Genomic DNA, 19,693 nt, shown 5'->3' with positions numbered 1-19,693 from the left:
ATATAGAGATATATAGCTGAGTTTGTCAGAGTGTCTTTCATAGTGTTATATCCAATAATAGTGCTAATATTCAAAAGCCTTCTGAGCTTGAAGCTTTCCTTTTTTGACTGGAAAGGTTTTTAATTTATTTGTCAGTCAAAGAGCACTGTACCATTAGTCTGCCATTCCCTCTTTAAAGCTTCTTTTTTTGCAGTAGACAAAGAAAAAATTGAAGGCTATGGGGGGGGGGGGGAGTAGAGATGATGGACAGTGCAGTTGTGTTCTTCTCTTGCTGGTAGATGTCCCAAGAGCAACTGACTAGTCATTGTGAGAACAGGATGCTGGACTAGATTGGTCTTCAGTCTTATCTGTTCATCATGGCTCTTTTCATGTTCTCAAAACACTGGGACACAAACATCACGTAAAATTCTGTGAATGGGCTAAGGCAGTTTTATGCTCCAAGACTCATCTGGAAACACCCTCTTTGAGTGATTTCCCCCATCCTTCCAAAAGAAAATTGAAACCCAAAATATATGATTCAAGTCTGCTCTTTTCCCCTACTGTAGTTTTCCTGTTTCCCTAGCACAGTGGTTCTCAATCTGTGGGCCATAGCCCAGCAATGGGCTGCGAGAACAAAAATCTGGTCTGTGAACCTCCTTCTTCTTTATTTATTTTATTTTATTAATCTTATTTCTGCTCCTTTCTGCAGAGCTGACCATTGCATTGGATAGACCACATCAGCTGTATAGATAATTAAATATAGTCTTCTGTGGGCAAGCAGGTAGCAACTACTGGATGGCATATGTTCTGTATCAGAAACTAGAACTGATGTGGTCTATCCAATGCAATTTTCTGAATCAACACCCCAAATAACCAAACTAAATCTAAAGTTGACCAAAAACTGATTTGTAACCCTTTTGGTACTAATGTTGGAGAGTATGCCCTTGTCAAAGGGGTCCCCGGTCAAAGTGATCCCCAGTCAAGTGGGCCCTGGTCAAATAAAGGGTGGAGACCACTGCCCTAACAGGAGTATTTTCTTAAGCCATAAATGTATCTAGATATTCCAACACTGTGCTATAAATATAACCTTTCTTTCAATGCCGATCATGTTAGTTTTTTGTTCTTTCCTTAGGAGCTTTCTGAAACAGAAGGTGCATCAACATTACATTCATATATGAAGGTAGATATGAAACATGATTGCTGTTTTCTAAACAAAAACAAAATGAAATGGAATGTTAAAAAGCATCCATGACATTCATTTTCCTAAAAGAGGTCCTATGGTCTTTACTAGTGTCATACTCCACCCCTTCCCCCCCCCCCATTTCTTGGTACAGTCCTTGGGCCATGTTTGGACCATTCCACAAAGACCCTCAACATTTAGAAATGGCTTTTGAGGAGTTCAAGGGGTTGCTGGACTAGGGGACATGGACATTTTTCATGCTATTAAAGGGTATTCCATTTGACCCTTCTGAATCCATCAGCCATTGTTTTTGTTTTGATGTTTAAGAACACATTTTCTATTTCAGAGCTTGGTTGATTGTTTTAATATTTCTTTGTGTCATAGATCTATAATATAAATACCGACATAACGGGGTACAGATCAAACACCATTTTTGTCCCCAGGACTGACTACCTGCAGAACAGCACTACAGTAAGCAGCACTTTTGAGATTAGCTCTGAAAGCTTGACTCTTGTAGACAGACCATGTAATAATTGTCTTTAGGGCTTCTTTAGGGTCCATTTGCTGCAAAAAAGGGAATCATAGAATTATAGAGTTGGAAGAGAATAGCAGGACTTCCAGTAGATAGCAATCCATCTGTGAGGAGTTTGGGAGCATGAAATGAATTTTCTAAATCACCAGCAAAGGATTAACCTATAGCTTCCTTTTGACGTTGTCTTATGTGTACCTCTGAGCGTTAAATGGCTACATTAGAGCATTATTTATTTCATCTGAAGTTTTGCTATATAAATAGCTTTGGCTCCGTTTTCTTCAGGATGAGGTGATAGTGGTCCTGAGGGCAAGGATGATGTGGTGGCAAGTGCACTCTGTTAGCACTGATACTGACTTCATATAATTGAAATATTTTACCAGAAATTTGTAAGCAAGAGTTTGATAGCAATCATGAGAGAGGTTGAAGCTAAAGGCTGCATTGCACAGCTTGAACTGAGCAGTGAGGAGGACTAGATCATTTCTAAGGTTTTTTCCTACTCTGAGATTCTACATTTCCTATCTATGTTTTCTTTCATGTCAAATGACTCCTTAATTTTTCACTCTTTTCTATTCAAGAACCAGGTTTCTGCAGCAATTGATGGCCTAAATCCAGTTTCTAGTTCCTTGTGGACTCATGGAATCAGTGACATTTACGCAAATATAGGCTGACCATTATGTGTTTAATTCAGCATGTATTTACACTGTTGAATTAATGCAGTTTAACACCACTATAACTACCAGGGCTAGATGCTAAAAAATCCTTTGGCAAAGGAGGCTAAAGACCTTGTAAAACTAAAACTCTCAAAATTACATAGCGTTGAGCCATGGCAGTTCAAGTGGGAATAAACAGAACTGATTCTATAGCATAGATGTACTCTTAGAGAGTTTACCTAAGCTGATAATAGCAATTGGAATTAGCTTGAAGTATCACATTAATATTTTATTATGCTTTCTGACCAGCTTAAATGCAGTGGGAAAGTGCTCAATTTCCATCCAACTATATTTTCTATAGTTTTCAGAATGGGAAAAGAAAGGTGCCATCCAAGATTTGCTTCGCTATCACATGGTCGGCTGCCAGCAGCTACAGTCTTCTGACCTAGAGTCACAAAATTCAATTACAGCTTTATCTGGACACAAAATAAAGATTTCTGTGAAAGAGGTATGTGCTGCTATAGCTCCCATTTTAGTTTCTTATTCTGCGCCCCTTCCAGTTGCCAATTGGAGGTCTCCCAACCAAGTACTGATTACTACTGACTCTGCCTAGCTTCCAGGGTCAGGTGGGATCTGGCAACTTTATGATATTCAGACCTCTGAAAAGTGCTTAAGGGAAAGGTTTTCCCCTGACATTAAGTCTAGTCGTATCCGACTCTGGGGGTTGGTGCTCATCTTGGCCACATGACCTTGGAGGTGTCCATGGCCATTTCCAAGGTCATGTGGCCGGCATGATTACATGGAGCGCTGTTACCTTTCCGCCGGAGCGGTACTTATTGATATACTCACACATGCATGTTTTCGAACTGCTAGGTTGGCAGAAGCTAGGGCTAACTGCTGACCTTTCAGTCAGCAAATTTAGCAGCTCAGCAGTTTAACCCACTATGTTACTGGGGGCTCTGAAGGAATCTTATGCCATTTTTAAAACAATCAGGTTTTATTTGTCATGAGCTTTTATGAACTATAATCAACTTCCTTGTGGATGCACAATTCTTGGTTTTGTCCATGAAATCTTATGCCATCTCAAACCTGTTAGTTTTTATAGTCCCACTTCACTCTTTGTTGTTTTGCTACAATACACTAAAAAGCTTCCCGTGATATAATTATTCTAAAAATAAAGATGTTCAAAGAAAATATTTTAAAAATATTCCTGGTGTATGTTTGTATGTAATATAGCTCATAATCAGTATTATAATTATATAAATTCCACACAATGGAAAGCAAACTTCATGTAGTGGTTTCAGTGTTGGATTATGGCTCTGGAAACCAGAGTTGAAATCCACACTCAGCCATGGAAACCCATAGGGTGATCTTAGGTAAGTTATACTTTCCTAACCTAAGAGAAAGGCAAAAGCGGACCCATCCAAACAAACCATGCCAAGAAAATCCCTTAGGACAAATGTGTCAAACTTGAGGTCCTAGGGCTGAATCCAGTTTGCCATGTCATTTTATGTGGCCTATGTCATTTATGTTTTCAATACAGGGCAACATCGTTACAATTACACAGTCTTACGATTACAAAAGACTCCTCTGAAGGCAACAATAAGGCTGATGTAAAAATGAGTAAGAAATTAGTTAAATGAGTTTAAGGCTCAGTAAAAATGAGTTTGATGCCCTTGCCTTAGATCATCATAAATGGAAAAAGACTCGAAAGCACACAAAAATAACAAGGATGACTAATAGTCAGATAACAGGGTCCCATTAGTCATATCTGAGCCCACAGGGTTTTTAATGCTGCCAGTATAGCCCTAAGCTTGATACACCTCCAATTGTTTTAGCAGATGAAAATCACTTAAAAAACAAGCAGGCAAGTAGCCAGGAATAGTCAAGAATGGGAGCCAGACATTTTGCTAAATCAAGAATCAAAACACTTTTCACATAATATATAACTTCATGTTTCTCAAGAAGTACCTTTCATGGGATAGTGTACTTTGTCTCTTTTTTCTCAGAACAGTGTGTACTTAAATGATGACGCAAAGATAATTGAAAGCGATGTGAGTGCATTGAATGGAATCATACATTACATTGACAAGATCTTAATCCCGTACGATCTGCAGAATCGGAGCATTCCATTCAATATATCACAGGTAAGTCTAAAATAATAAATGTTTTTAAATGGCTTATTAACCTTTATGCTCTATTGTGAATAAGATTAATGAATCACTGATAGCTAGCCAATTGCCCTGTCAGTTGTCTTAGGTTTTAGGACCCATCATTTAATTATGTATATTTTTGTAGACAGCATCTCTCTCAGTCTCTCTCTCTCTTTCAATCTACCCATCTCTTTTTGTGTGTTCAAAGCTTAGAAAGCCGAAAAAGGACAGGATCAGTGGATTTATGCTTTTTCTGTTTTGGGGTACAAAAGTCATAAATAGAAGAAAATCAATTGCAGTTTGAATTGTATAAATCCTCTCCTTGAACTCAGTGGGATATTTGGGCTGTACCAACTGGTGTATATACATTGTAGTCTATGTAGTCTTGAGAGTGTAATAGACATAAGAAAGGCCACTTGGAGATGATAGCATGTATTTGGATTTCCCTTCTAGTGTCACAGAAACTCCTTGTTTCTAATGGCTGCTCTTTTGCTTCCAGAAATCCATCACAGAGGTTGCAGAGGCTTATGGATACAAAATGTACAGTAAACTTATAACGGTAAGTTGCATTAGGTTTCAGCTGTGGTGCTTATAACAAAATGTAGCCCTATAACAACTATGGAAAGGATAGCACTTTCATATTCAGTTCCAAATTTATTTTAGAGTAGAAGGCTGATTTGATTGTACCCTTAATAGGATCCAGCCCTTTGATTCTGTAGTCATATAAATAACTATCTCTATGATCTCATAGCATGGAGACAAAAGACATTTTGTATATGGCATCCAAAAAACCTGGAGAACATTCAGTGCCACACTGTCTTTGTAGAGACTTCAAACTGGAATCTGCTCCTCCAAGAGTCTCACTAGCTTACAGAAGGATGGACAGACATCAGTTTGTGATCTACAGGGGTACCTGCCAATTTTGAGGAAGTGTTTCCAATGGAAATTGGACATTCTGGCTGGGGAACCTGTGGAGGTTATAGACATTCTAAACTTTGGATTTCTGGGTGATTTGTAGTAACTTGTCTATGGATTTGACTCTCAATTGTTTGCCAAAAGCAAAATCACAACATCTCTTTCTCCTTGCATTCTGTAAAAAGGTTACAGAAACAAAAAGCATTTGGTGGAAAGCAGGAATAGCTCTATGTGTGTGTGTTGACTGTAATCTCAGTTCTGAAAGTGAAAATGCATACTGGGCTGAAGTCCTGTTCAGAAGTGCCCTGTCTTTAATTTAACATGTTTGCCAGCCTACTGGTGGACCTGAGGTGCAAAATGAAGTTCCACAGAGCCACTTCATCTGTATCATATAGTAAGGATATCTTTTCATCCAGAATCTCCTTTGATAGATACAGCACTCTTAAATTTCTGCTATCCACAACACATTGAGGAAATTGTTTGTCCTGAATATTGATGATAAAATGTGGATGAGCAGCACTTGTCAACAACCTTTTGAAAATATGCCTCTGGAGTCTATTAATGCCAGTTAGCTTAAGTGAAAACAAAGTCTGTTCTTCTCCTCCCTCAATGCTATTTGCATCCTAAAACCACCAAAAACAAGCCACCCTTTCTCACTATCTGCAATGTTAAATTCAGACTTTCAGACAGATAGAACTAGTTTATATGAGTCTTCACTGGCATGCAATCCAGTTCAAAGCAGATAATCTGAACTCAGAAATTGGATTATATGGCAGTGTAGATGGGGCCTGAGTGTAATTATAGGGTAGATATTGAGGCCTGTGAAGCCTCTGAGGATGAGGATTTTCTGGTTGAGCCTGGTGTTTCTGTGAGGGAAAGTGAAAGTGTTTTTTGAGACAGTCTGTTGAGAATCAGCCAGGGATTGACTCTGAAAGGAATGTGGAAGAGACAGGAGGGTTACAGATAACCCAACGTTTAGAGATCTGACTGGATAGTGTGAAATAGTGACAAATTCAGTGTTCCCAGAGACTGAAAGATAAACAAAGGGAATGTAGGTGTCATGAGTAAGAGAGAGTATTATTAAGGATTTGGAGTCAATCTTCGGTGGGAGGATCAACATTGGATTTTCATGTGTCAATTTGCCTGTCTTGGGAGCTCTAAGCTAAGAGTCTGTTCTTGGATCTGTATCTTATTTTCCTGATTAAGTTCCATGTCTCCTGTTTGGATTATAAATCTTGTTTCTAGTTTCAAGCCTTTGGGATTATAGTCAAATTCAAGTATCTAGCCTTTGGTTTATGGTCATGTTCATGCTTTCAAGCTTTTGGATATAATTCTAGTTTAAGTGCAATAACCCTTGGATTACACTTTCTTGCTTTTGCCTTAAGTGATTTTGGGATTCCTATTTAGAGTTGGTTTTTGCTTTTTGTTAAGCTTATGGAAATCTAGCTCATGGATGTATTTTGAAACTGTTTTTATATTAGATATTCTTTTCTTAATAAACTTATTATTCTTGTTCATCTGGGTAGTGTTTGGGTGAAAAAGGGATCAAGTAAGTGGCTGGGCTGCAACAGTAGGTCATATTGATTATCATGGAACTGAATGAGCACAGATAGGATTGTATTGCATGTTTCTTACTTTTTAAATACAAAGTACATGTTGTTCCTATTATGGTGGCCAGTTATACACAACTGACCTATGACCGAGGTTGGATCATCACTGCCCTATATCCTAGGATCCGATCCCAGATTATGGCAGTGTAGTCTTATATAACCCAGTTCAAAGAAAATAATCTAGGGTCAGATCCTCGGATATAGGGCAGTGTAGACCCATCTTAAGATGGAATGTTTAAATCATCACGGCATTCAGATGTGGTTTTATGTGCTCCAGCACATTTGTTTTCTGTTTCTGTGCAGGAGACAGGGCTTCTTAATGAGGTGAACAACATCTTTCATCAGCCCTTCACCATGTTGTGGCCTACGGATGCTGCATTTAATTCCCTTCCTACCGAGATGAAGATGTGGCTGTATCACAAAGAGCACCAGAGCAAGCTGGTTGCTTATCTTAAAGGGCACATGATCAGGGATAGAAAGGTAAACTGAGGCATAGTAGGTGTGTGTTTTAGGGAGTTTCTGACTGTCTTTTAAAAATGTTTTTGCTGTGATTCATTTTATAGGAAATCTTGAAATGGGCGTGCTTCCACTATACATGGAGCTTTCTTGTTTGCATTTCATGCTTTATAAATACACTATTTATGTATCTTAAATTTTGCAAGCTACAACCCAAATCAACTTGTATCAGCTTGATAGTAGTGTTGCCTTGGATAGACATTATATTATTCATATTAACAGCTTTTCTAAACCAGATCAGTGGCTGAAAACTGTATTAAATAAACTTCAATTGAATGCCTTTCCAGTGAGAAAAGCACTCAGTGCATTGCAGGAGATTAAAATGTCATGTTCACATAATTTTTGTTGGTGCAGAATCAAGAGCATTTCACTGTATGCACCTATTTTTGTGAGAGTTAACTTCCCCACTCCAGCTTTACCTAGTGCAAAAAGAGAGCCCATTCCAATTAGGCCCCTTCTACATTGTCATATAAAATCCAGATTATGTAAATGTATTACCTGCCTGAATGCTGTTTCGCTTTTGTTTGATATTAGATGTTAGCTTCCACAATAACAGGATCAACTTTTTTGAGGACTCTGCATGGCTCAACCATCTCATTTAGCTGCAGCAGAACAGACTTAGTAAGTAACCATTTCTTTGAAACTGTTCTTTGAAGTCATTTTCTCAAAAGTCAGAATATATATATTCTATACCTAAATGTGAAGGTGAGGGTGGGAACAGTGCCTATTCCTATCAAAGGGACCAAATTACTGACTTTCCCTCTTTAAGGTCATTTCAACCACACCACAATGCAATTTCTCCACTCCTATCTATACCGTATTGGGTTGTGCCAAAGGTCAAAGTGGGCTGTGGAATAGAAAGCTTGTCCTACAGGGAAAAAGCATGATAAAGACACAAAATTGAATTCACTGAGGAAATAGAACTAGACATGAAGGGCAATATTGTGAAAAGACTAATGGACATGACAAACTAGATCAGGGGATGATGGGTCAGGGAGCTAAAGGTCTGAACTTCAATTGAGCAGCTCTACCTTTAAAGATAGAGTTTTGCCTGTTTTTAAATATTATTTTACCACCATCAGTAAAGAACTCTGATTCTTCTGTCTCCCTTTCCCTCTTCCTTCAATCAAGAAATAGTAATAGTGATCAAGCAAGTATAAGAAATCAATAAAGAAGATCAAGGAGAAGAGGGTGGCAGAGCTCAATGTTTGATTCAAACACATATAAACAGTTCTTTGTCTTCTGATATTTCTTGCAGGGTGATATTTTGGTGGATAATAGCAATGCAAAGATTGTGCAGAGGTATATACAGTTTGATGTGGGCATTGCTTATGGTATTGATAAGCTTCTGGAACCTCCGGACTTGGGAGCCCGTTGTGATGCATTTCATACTTCTGAGGTTTCCGTGAGTATTTAGGGGTTTTTTTACAATACACAAAAGTGTTGCTTTCTATGGCTCTCCTGTGTTGATTGATCATTTTCATTTAACAAATCCCAGAGAATTAGATTTCAGTGGTAGAGATTTTGTTCAGGAAATTAACCACATCAAGAATAACTGGGAGATCTCTCCTGTGAGCTTTTACAATGTACTAATACTTAAAACATATGAAAGGGAGTTTGAGCAATCTGTGACTAGGATTGGCTGTCAGTGGAAAGAACATGCTACAATAAAAGATTGTTTGTCGGCATAGAGTTCCACTACCACAAATGAAAATATTCCAGTCCTGAAGAATTACACATTAGAAAGTTCAGGGTTGGAAAGAGTTTCTTTTCTGAATTACAACTCTCAGACTCCCCGGACTGGCATTGTCACTTCGACAAAAATAGTTTCCAAGTTAGGCTTTTCATTTTGACAGTAATGTGGGAAGGGGGCACTTGCATCTGAAAATTAAACCGTGGTTATTGAACCCTTTGGAGACTAATGGCCAGCTAAGCAGGGCCAGTCCTAGTTAGTAATAGGATGGGAGACTACCAGGCGCTGTAGGCTATATTTATGAAGGAATAGACCACACAATCTCTGAGTATTCCTTGCCTAAGGATCATCACATGAATGAGGTCCCACAGGGTGATTCATCACCACCCATGGTAAATCAGTAGGACAATCCCGGCGCTTTGCAGCCTGCCTTGCCCACAGCTGATGCTTCTCCAATCCACGTGAAGACGCATCGCTGCGTCGGCTTGGCCCTGTAGTTTTATATGCAACACAGGAAGCCTCCCATGTTCCGAGGGAAGCCTCCTACACCTCTTCTGAGACACTTCCTCCACAGGGCCTCACTGGAAGTTGCTGTGCATCATGTGATGTTTTCCGGTGTCTGGCGAGGAGTATCCCAGAAGCATCCTAGGATGCTTAATATGCCTTATATGATGGGACCGTAAGAAAACTCTATGACGTAGTTGACAAGTGACTTGAAGGCACATATATACACACAATGAACCCTTTGCTTGGGTGAAGTTCTCCTTTGTAAATGTTCCTGTTTGCCATTTTTAGTTTGACCCCTGTCCACAGTCTGTTGGCCTCTAAGGTTGCCTTGGAGAGGAAAGACAGAATGTGAATCAAGCAGGTGCCTGAAGTATTACTTTCTTCCTCCTTTTGTTGTTGTGGTTTTCCCCCTTACAAATGTCCTCTTGCACCAGAGGAATGGGGAAGGTCCCCCAGATAGCATCTCCTATCACCCCGTTACAAGGGATTATGAGAGTTATAATTTTGCAACCTTCGGAAGGCCACATTTTCTGTTCCTCCCCACATGTTTCTTATCTCTCTGGGGAACAAACATTTGTTGAGCATGGTGCAATTAAACTTTAATCAAGGACATGTTTTCTATTATGCTGCATTAACCCATTTTCTTTGGTAGTATTGCAATTTTTATTTAATGTCATGAAAGTGATGATTCTTAGTTATACTCTTCCTCCTCCTCCTATTTCTCTTCTCTTCCTCCTTCTATTCCCAGAACTCTATGTGTGGACCCTGTGGTGCTGAACATTCTTGTCCTTTGGGATCGTTTGAACTGGTAAGCTAGACATGAATGTTCCCTGTTAAAAAAATTTAATCAATATGGATATGTATTCTGAGGTCCAAAAAGGGGAAAGATTAATTTCTATGGAGGATTTTTCCCAAACCATTTCAGAATAAATAAGTGCAAAGTATTTCTGTCCAATTCCACTTTTTAAAGTGCATGTATAACCATCTCCAATATCCAGTAATGTGGGATTAAGGTCACACCATAAAGAGGGTGTCTTATACCAGGAGAAATTAACCACTGATGACAGAATAAGGTTGGATAAAGGTATGTTGCAGAACAAAATATTGCATATAATGTTGGATTGCCTTTGTTATGCCTTTCAGCATATGATTAGTTCTATAGAATTAGGAGAGGGGGGAAATGGAAAGGGGTAAATTACTAAGGCCAAATAAAGAACTATGGGAGGGTTCAAAATGTAGCAAAATGCATGTGAGATCAAAGATTTTTATATGTAATACCTCACTAAATTAACTCTAACGGGCTGTACTCTGGAACTCTGCTGAGGATAACACAGCCAAGGTGAGTAAATTCAGAAGTATAAAAGGTAAACTGAAAAATCTACTGCTCCCACCCCCTAGCAATTTACAGGTTCCAGAGAGGAAGACTAAAAATGGAATTTTTTCCCTTGTAGGGGGAAACCCAGAGTTGTTTGTATACTGAAAATATACTGTCTTCAGGGATTGAGTCCTCACATTATAAATATCAGACGTACAGATGGAGGCCTGCAAGAAGGAATGTGGTGAAGGGATGCAAGAGAACATGCTTTGCCATTAAATGGGCACCCCGATGCTGTGCAAACCATTATGGGAGAGATTGCCAAGGTAAGGGGTCATTTTCATGTCTTGGTGCAGAATTAAGCTTCATTGTATTGTTGTCAAATGCCTTCACAGCCAGAATCACTGGGGTGTTGTGGGGTTTCTGGGTTGTATGGCCGCATTCTATCAGCATTTTCTATCAGCTAGCATCTGTGGCTGGCATCTTCAGAGGGAAGTGAACCTGGATTACAGTGTTCCCTCACTACTTCGTGGTTCACTTTTTGTGGATTCGCTGTTTCGTGGTTTTTCAATAAACTCTAAAAGAATATTAAAAATCATAAAAAATTACAATTTACAGCCTAAGGAAGGGAGGAAGGAGAAGCCAAAGGGAGAGAAAAGGAGCCCAAGCAGCAACAGGAGGAGAAGGAGGCAATTTATCAATGGATGATTGATTGATAAAGACTTAAAATAGTGTATAATTACTAAAATAATGTATAAATATTAAAATAAATATAGCATCCCTACTTCGTGGATTTTCACTTATTGCGGGTGGTCCTGGAACCTAACCCCCACGATAAGTGAGGGAACACTGTAAAGCTCTCTTGGGTGTCACTTTGAGAGCTGGCTGGATTTCAGAGTTTCACCCCCCTCCGACTACTTCTCTGTGTGGAAGGAGACAGTAGAGTGAAGTGGATTCCTTGGACAAGGCTCCAGATGCTTTCGACAAAGAGGCAATGATACCAACCAGGTTGTAGCCATTCTCTCCACAACATCAGAGGAAATGGGATCTGACCTGGTGTCCCAGACCAGGTCTCTATTCCTTGCCCAGTGTGCATGCCTCCAATGACAGCTTCTGTTCTGTCACGCGCTGGGCCTGTAACTGATTGTCTTTTTGTATAGGATGTATACTTTATGCCCATCGGGAAGCCAGGGCGCCTAAAGAGAGGTTGTTGAGAATTTTCCTGAGCAAGGATAGTCCTTTGGGTTTTTAATGAGATAACAAAGTCTTTATTGGTGAACAAATAATAAATCTTCAAGGAGTCAAATAACACTTCAAGGTTTCCTTAATAAACTGTTGGCCCTTTCAGTCTTGTCCCCAGGGGACAGGCAATTGGCTTTGGATAACTGTGCTTTCTCTATAAGAAAATCCCGTTATAACCTCTCCCAGGCTGTCTATTATCTGGGCCTAGCTGGTCTGGGACCCACTGCCGACTCCAAATGCGTCTGGGTATCGAGTGGACCTACCAACCAAGGCTTGCAGATGTTTCAGCTGGGGTTCCGTGGATCTGTGGTGCTGTTCTCTCTCCGAGGTTTCTATGAGAACTTCAGGGCTGTTTGCCTCAGAAGCTGTGAGGCTGAGAGGCTGTAAGCTCTCAGCCAGAGCTTTTGGGACCTTTTCCCCTGGAATTCCTGTTTCTGATTTCTCGGATGTTCTGTATCCCTGGATGTTATTGAGGTATGAAGCTTTTCTACGGGACAAACTGGTCTACGTCCTATAGCTTAGCTTCCTAAGTGAGACTGACTTTAAAAATGGCTCCTTCCCTCCCAGAGCCCTGAACAAGGGGCGGAACCAAACTTAATGATGATTGACAGGCAGCCTGTCCTATGATTGCAAACATTTGCAGCAAGAAAGTAAAGTTAAAGGTTCTGGTACAGCCGTACCAGCACAGCTTCAAATGGGGCAACTCAGATCAAGGGCTTCCCACACATTATTTTTGTCCACTTTATGAAATTTTTATTGAAGCTGGTGATTAGAAAGTTATAAGGATTTGTCAAAAAGCAGAAATCTTTCCACTATTTGGAGAAGTCAGCATGGTCAGAAATGCCAGTTCTTTCTAGGTTAGTTTTATAACCATTTGGTACATATTCTCGTGTAATGCTGATACTAGTTAATACATTTACATGCAAATGATAGGACTAAATAATGACAATTATGAAAAAATATAGTGCCTGAAATAATTCTTAGTCACTTTAGAACGATTAATGGATATATGAGACCTATAGGTTGGAGGTTCACTATCTAAAGGCAGTCACTTTAATTAAAAATAGTAAACTGGAAGAAAGGCTGCTTCAACCTGTAAGAGACATGTTCTACTATGACTGTAAAACCTGTAAAGAAAATGTAACTGATTAGGCTGATGGACTGTGACTCTGGAGGCCATGGTTCACATCCCCATCAGTCATGGAAACCCACTGGGTGAGCTTGAGCAAATCACACTTTCTCGGCCATAGAGGAGGTACATGACAACCTCTTCTGAACAAACCAAGGCAAGAAAACCCTGTGATAAGGTCAGAAGCAACCTGAAGGCAGGCAGCAATAATAAGAATCCATCTACTACATTTGTTGTTTACTTCTTGGCAGCAGGTCTTCTATTTAAAATAATAGTACAAGTTAGTAACAGTAAGTAGGCCTCCTGAAGAAAGATATTTGATTGACTCACTTTCTGTGGTTCTGCCTTTCCAGTGTGTCCTGGAGGGCTTGAGGCCCCCTGCAATAATCGTGGTACATGTGACGACGGGCAGATGGGCACCGGTCACTGCAACTGCAGCGCAGCTTTCATTGGAACGGCTTGTGAGCACTGCAGCCCAGGACGCTATGGGCCCGAGTGCAAAGGTACCTCTTATGTTGTCCATCATGCAGGAAACCCATAGCATGGATCTACCAGCCCCAGGTTAGCCACAACGGTTCCAACCTGTTATGAAGGAGATTGATATTTGCAGAATCTCGCATACTCATATCTCATATACAGTACTTTTGCCCTGCTTCAAATGTAACGTGAAAAAAACCACAAACAACTTTGTTTGCTAACATATTTGAAGACTGCATTGGTGGCTTTCCTTTTCGCTCCAGCAGTGTATCCACACTGTAGAATTATTGCAGATCAACACCACTTCAACTACTACAGCTCCATCCTACAGAATCCTGGAATTTGTAGTTGTAGAAGCAACTGTGTTCTTTGGCAGAGAAGGCCAAAGACCATGCAAAACTACAAATCCCAGAATTCCATAGAATAGAGCTATAGCCATTCAAAGTTGAGATAGTATTTATTTATTTATATATTTATTTATTTACCATATTTATATCCCTCCTTTCTCTACCCCAAGGGGGACTCAAGGCAGCTTACAAATGGCACTTTGCAGTGCCTTGGACGTAAAACACAAACATGAAATAGAATTATTAAAATTAAAACAGACATAAAAACATAATTTAAAATACATTCCAATATAAGACATGTCATCCAAAGACAAGGTCTAAAGCTGTTCCATAATCCATTGCATGATTTCCAGGTAAAATTATTGCACTGCGCTATTTATCAAAGGCCTGCTAACAAAGCCAAGTTTTTACTTTCTTTCTAAAGGCTAGGAGGGAGGAGGCTGATCTAATATCACTAGGGAGGGAGTTTATTATTTATTTATTTCAATTATTTATACCCCACCCTTCTCACCCGAGGGGACTCAGAGCGGCTTACAAGTGGCAGTTGATGCCGTTACACCGTTATACAATGAACTAAAACGTTAAAACAGTTAAAACAGTCATAAAATACAATATACAAAGTTTAAAACAATGCAAAGTGCTTATGCCATTCATCACCAGACCTTATACAAGAGCCTTAATTTAGACCGCGTCGAAGCCAACACATACTTATTCTTCAAACGCCTGCGTACATAGTCAGGTCTTCAGTTTTTTTAGTGAACCTCAGAAGGGATGGAGCCTGCCAAATGTCACTGGGGAGGGAGTTCCACAGCCGGAGGGTCACCACTGAAAGACCCTGTTGTACCATTAGTAACATTTACAGTAACATTTATAGAATAATTAATACTTTGATTTTTTAAAGGGTTATTAATAAAAACCTTACTGCCTATCACATGGTTTGGGAATTGTGATATACAGTTGTTAGCATCCTCTTAATTAGACTGAGAAGATGCTGGTTACTTTCTTTGTTTTGCAGAATGCAATTGTACAGAGAATGGGATATGCAATGAAGGACTTCATGGAGATGGTTTCTGCTTCTGCTCAGCTGGATGGATAGGAGAACGCTGTGAAATTGAACTAGGTAAAGGCCCCATGGTTTTTTTTATCATATGGAGTAATTTGTTTTTTAAAAATCCTGATTGTTTTCCTATTTTTTGAAAACTTTACACCCCATTGTTATCCCCTCGCTAAGGTTTTGCAAGTAGCATTCCAGGAAGTTCTAAAATGCTGTAAAGCCCTCATAACTGTGAAATCCATATCTGCAGTTTCACTTACCCATGCACAGTGTAAGGGGTCTTTCTAGGAGTTTGCTAGGTTCTCTGGATGGTTTCATGGTATGTTTACCATGCACTGGAGAAATTAGCAAATTCATAGAATGGATATCTCTCTAGAAATCTCTAGGTCCTCCAACACAGCTCTATGGTATGTCAGGACCAGAAGTCAGGTAATTTAATGGTGTTTGGTCTTATCGGGTATTGCAATTCACCCAGGAACGTATCTGCCACAAATATCTATATATATAAAAATGTAATGTGTGTTTTTCCCTTAAATTAAACAACAAAACTACTGGACCAAATCACAGCAAATTTGGCCACAAAAGACATAGTTATCCAGTCTATGCCTTTCAATAAAAAAACCTAGAAAAATAATTCAAATTACAGAGAATGAGAAAGAGCCTTTCTCCCCTTAACTGCCAGTTAGAAATGTAGGCTGTGCTGCCTTTAGCCACCCCACCACCCCGCTGTTTTTAGGCCACTCCCCCTTCATATCCTAGCAACTCCCTCAGCCAAGATGGCGCCCAGGGGACAGGCACTTAGGCCTGATCCACACTGCCTATAAAATACAGATTATCGGATTTGAACTGGATTATATGGCAGTGTAGACTAAAGGCCCTTCCACACAGCTATAATACTGAGAATGCCAATGCAGATAATCCACAGTATCTGCTTTGAACTGGATTATCTTGAGTCCACACTGCCATATAATCCAGTTCAGTGTGGATTTTAAACAGCTGTGTAGAAGGGGCCTCATATAATCCAGTTCTAAGCAGATAATATAAAATTATAAATATAATGTGTAATAATTACTCTGGTATAATAATACAGAACAATATAATCTCTAAAACCAGGACAGTAAATAAAGAGCAACATTCTGAAAGCAGGGAAAATGGGAATTCCAGAAAGGAAACCATCAGGGCCAGCTAACACCTCCCAAGAAAGGATTCTTCCAGAAAGGAAGCTAAGAAGGGAGAGAAGTAGTGTGTATTACCAAAGTAATTATTATTACTATCATTATTAATATTAATATTATTATTGTGTTGCTGTGAACCGTGAAAATGAACACAATCTGACTCCAAGTATTCAAAAACACTAAAATCAGAATATATAAAAATTACTGTAGTATAATAAAACAGAACAATACAATCTCTAAAATCAGAACACTAAATAAAGAACAACACTCTGAAAACAGGGGAATTCCAGACAGGAAACAGTCAGAGCCAGCTAACACCTCTCATCAAAGTATTTCCATCACCAAAGTCTGGCAAATCCTGTTTTCTGAGGGCCACAGCCTTTTTTTTTAGTGTGTGCACTCAAGCAATGCATATGGGTACTTCTTCATCTACACAGACAGTAGAAGCACATAAAATATCACAAAGACCAACACTCTGAAAACAAGGGAATTCCAGACAGGAAACAATCAGGGCCAGCTAACGCCACCCAACAAAAAATTCCCCCAGGGAGGAAGCAGCCAGGCTTTAAAGCTGAAAGGCCATTACATGCTAATCATTTTGGCTAATTGCAACATTCATACTTGCCTCCAACAGACAAAAAAAAGGAACAATCAGAAATATTGTATATTAACAAGCTTTAGGAAATAATATCCCCTGGCGGCGCAGCATGTTAAAGCACTGAGTTGCTGAACTTACAGACCAAAAGGTCACAGGTTCGAATTGGGGGAGCGGAGTGAGCCCCCACTGTTAGCCCCAGCTTCTGCCAACCCAGAAGTTCGAAAACATGCAAATGTGAGTAGATCAATAGATACTGCTCCAGTGGGAAGGTAACAGCGCTCCATACAGTCATGCCAGCGGCCACATGACCTTGGAGGTGTCTACAGACAACGCAGGCTCTTCGGCTTAGAAATGGAGATAAGCACCAACCCCTAGAGTCAGACATGTCAGAGGAAAACCTTTACCCTTTACTTTAACTACCAACAATTCCTCAGTACTTTACTTCCCATACCACCATACTTCGCCACAGCAACTCGTGGCCAGGCACAGCTAGTTGCATTATAAAATCTTGCAGGACAAGAATGTGCAAAGCATAGGCAACTCATATTTAGATTCAGCCCTTCAAAGTGGTTTACTTTCAGGATCTTATACACCAAAGTCTTACACATTCCGCTTCCATGGTCTTTGGGTGTAGCAATTAGGGAGGCCCTTCTCCCCAGTTGCCAGGCATGTAGGCCAATGTGGGGAACAGAAGGCCATCCAAATTCCCATCTAGCCTCTTTCTCAAGTAGTCAAGGGCACGAACTCTCCTGGCATCAAATTGATGAAGTTGTTTATACAACATTAGAAGAATAAACACAGAGAATCCCAAATAGTTATATCAGTTCAGTAACGTGATACTTGAGTGACAAGAGAGTGGAAGACTAATGCTAGTATGACTTGAAATAAACAAATCTGGATATTTGGCTCACTGAAAATGTCTCCAAGTAACCCCTTTCATCCCTCTGTTTTCTCAACTGATGTGCTGATATTGTATTACAGGAAGTGTTTCTTCTTTTCTAGTTATTTAGCATGTTTAGAATAAGTTTAGATTGGCCCTTAGAGGCAAGTTACCTTCTGTCTCCAATTTTTTTTATCATGTCAGAAGTGAATTGTGAACAATACTGCAAGTTGCTTTTGGTATGAAGAATTGGCCGTCTACAGAGACGTTGCCCAGGGGACGCCCAGATGTGTTACCATCCTGCTGTGAGACTTCTCTCATGTCCCTGCATGGGAAGCTAAGGCTGACAGACGGGAGCTCACCCCATTTTTTGGATTCGAGCCGCCAACCTTCAGGTCAGCAGATCCATCTGATTTTGGAAGCTAAGCGGGTCAGCCTTAGGTAGCACTCAGAATGCTGCAAATGTATTCCAGTTGCTTCAGAGGAAGGAACTAGCAAAACCATCTCTGACAATTCCTTGCCTAAGAAAAGCCTCTGAATTGCCTGACTTCTATGACTTATTTTATGTCTAGCTGCGATGCCTCAGTGTTCTCCAACCTGTCATGCTAATGCTGTTTGTCGAGCAAATAATACATGTGAATGCAAATTGTACTACGAGGGAGATGGAATCACATGCTCAGGTATGACTGGGATGAATCCAACATTTGCAACATAAGCATTCTTGCTAGTTTTGAAATGCATTTGTTAATGATAATATCACTAAAAATGAGAGATGGGCTCGTGCCATTGGGCTTCTTACATACCCTGTTGCTCAATTTTATTGACTACTTGGTTGTCAACATGTGCATTTTTAAAAAATTACATTGCTGTTTGTCAAGGCACTCTGGACCTGGTCATTACAAAAGCGGCTCTTACAACAGAAGACTGGAATTGTATTGCTGTATCACAGGCTTGTTAGACGCTTTCCAAGGAAAGTAAGAGAATATGAAATATAAGCCAGTTTGTCATGAGATGTGAGGCCTAATAGCCTCATTTTATGATTGAGCACTTCAATGAGACCAATTATCGCTCTAGATCACCAGAGGGAGAGCTGAAATGTACAATCTAGTTTAAATTTTCCAAACCTTTCTTTGGTGGTTGCAACCATGCAGTCTACTGATTGTGAATACAATTTTCTTCCTAACCAATTTCATAAATGATTTTTTGCTTTTATTATTGGAGTCCTTGCTTGTCCTAAACAGAAAATTTAAAGGTTCTTTCCCTACTTGGTACTGTTTGCACCACTTCAGAAGATACTTGTATCTATTTGATTTTGTATTCTACATCTCTTCCAAACAGAGATGCTTATGTGATTGCCCTTGTCGAATTCCAGTCTATTTTATGGAATTCCACTATATCTGATATATTTTCCAGAACATTTTAGAATGTCCCAAGCTGAGCGAAAGCGTGTTGTTAAAGACTTTCACAGCCAGAATTACTGGGGATTTGTGTAGTTTTCAGACTGTTCTAGCAGCATTCCCTCCTGACGTTTTGCCTGCATCTGTGGCTGGCATCTTCAAAGGTTCAGAGCAGCACGTTATGGACAGAAGTCTTGTGAACATCTAGTGTTTGTTAGCTTAGAAATTGACATAAGGGGTGGGATTTCATATAGAAGACCATCAAAATTACACAGATGTTGAAGACAATTCATTTATACACATCTCGAGCCTTATTAAATTAATTGATTGCTTACCAATAAGCA

General features: G+C 39.7%; 1 protein-coding gene across 1 annotated transcript in view; it reads left to right on the top strand.

The window, feature by feature from the left end:
- The window catches only part of stab1 (stabilin 1), a 135,753-nt gene that overhangs the window by 99,693 nt on the left and 16,367 nt on the right, over positions 1 to 19,693 (top strand). The window contains exons 46-58 of the mRNA XM_008105146.3: positions 1,112 to 1,159; positions 1,544 to 1,630; positions 2,703 to 2,849; positions 4,351 to 4,488; positions 4,994 to 5,053; positions 7,323 to 7,499; positions 8,070 to 8,156; positions 8,794 to 8,940; positions 10,484 to 10,543; positions 11,187 to 11,376; positions 13,775 to 13,924; positions 15,261 to 15,365; positions 18,525 to 18,632. Coding sequence (XP_008103353.1) covers positions 1,112 to 1,159; positions 1,544 to 1,630; positions 2,703 to 2,849; positions 4,351 to 4,488; positions 4,994 to 5,053; positions 7,323 to 7,499; positions 8,070 to 8,156; positions 8,794 to 8,940; positions 10,484 to 10,543; positions 11,187 to 11,376; positions 13,775 to 13,924; positions 15,261 to 15,365; positions 18,525 to 18,632 — 1,504 coding nt within the window. The remainder of the gene's footprint in view (positions 1 to 1,111; positions 1,160 to 1,543; positions 1,631 to 2,702; positions 2,850 to 4,350; positions 4,489 to 4,993; positions 5,054 to 7,322; positions 7,500 to 8,069; positions 8,157 to 8,793; positions 8,941 to 10,483; positions 10,544 to 11,186; positions 11,377 to 13,774; positions 13,925 to 15,260; positions 15,366 to 18,524; positions 18,633 to 19,693) is intronic.

The sequence above is a fragment of the Anolis carolinensis genome, chromosome 2, assembly GCF_035594765.1.
Source record: "Anolis carolinensis isolate JA03-04 chromosome 2, rAnoCar3.1.pri, whole genome shotgun sequence".
In the NCBI taxonomy this organism is placed as follows: Eukaryota; Metazoa; Chordata; class Lepidosauria; order Squamata; family Dactyloidae; genus Anolis; species Anolis carolinensis.
Note: the sequence above shows the minus strand (reverse complement) of the source record. Positions and strands in the feature narration are given on the sequence as shown.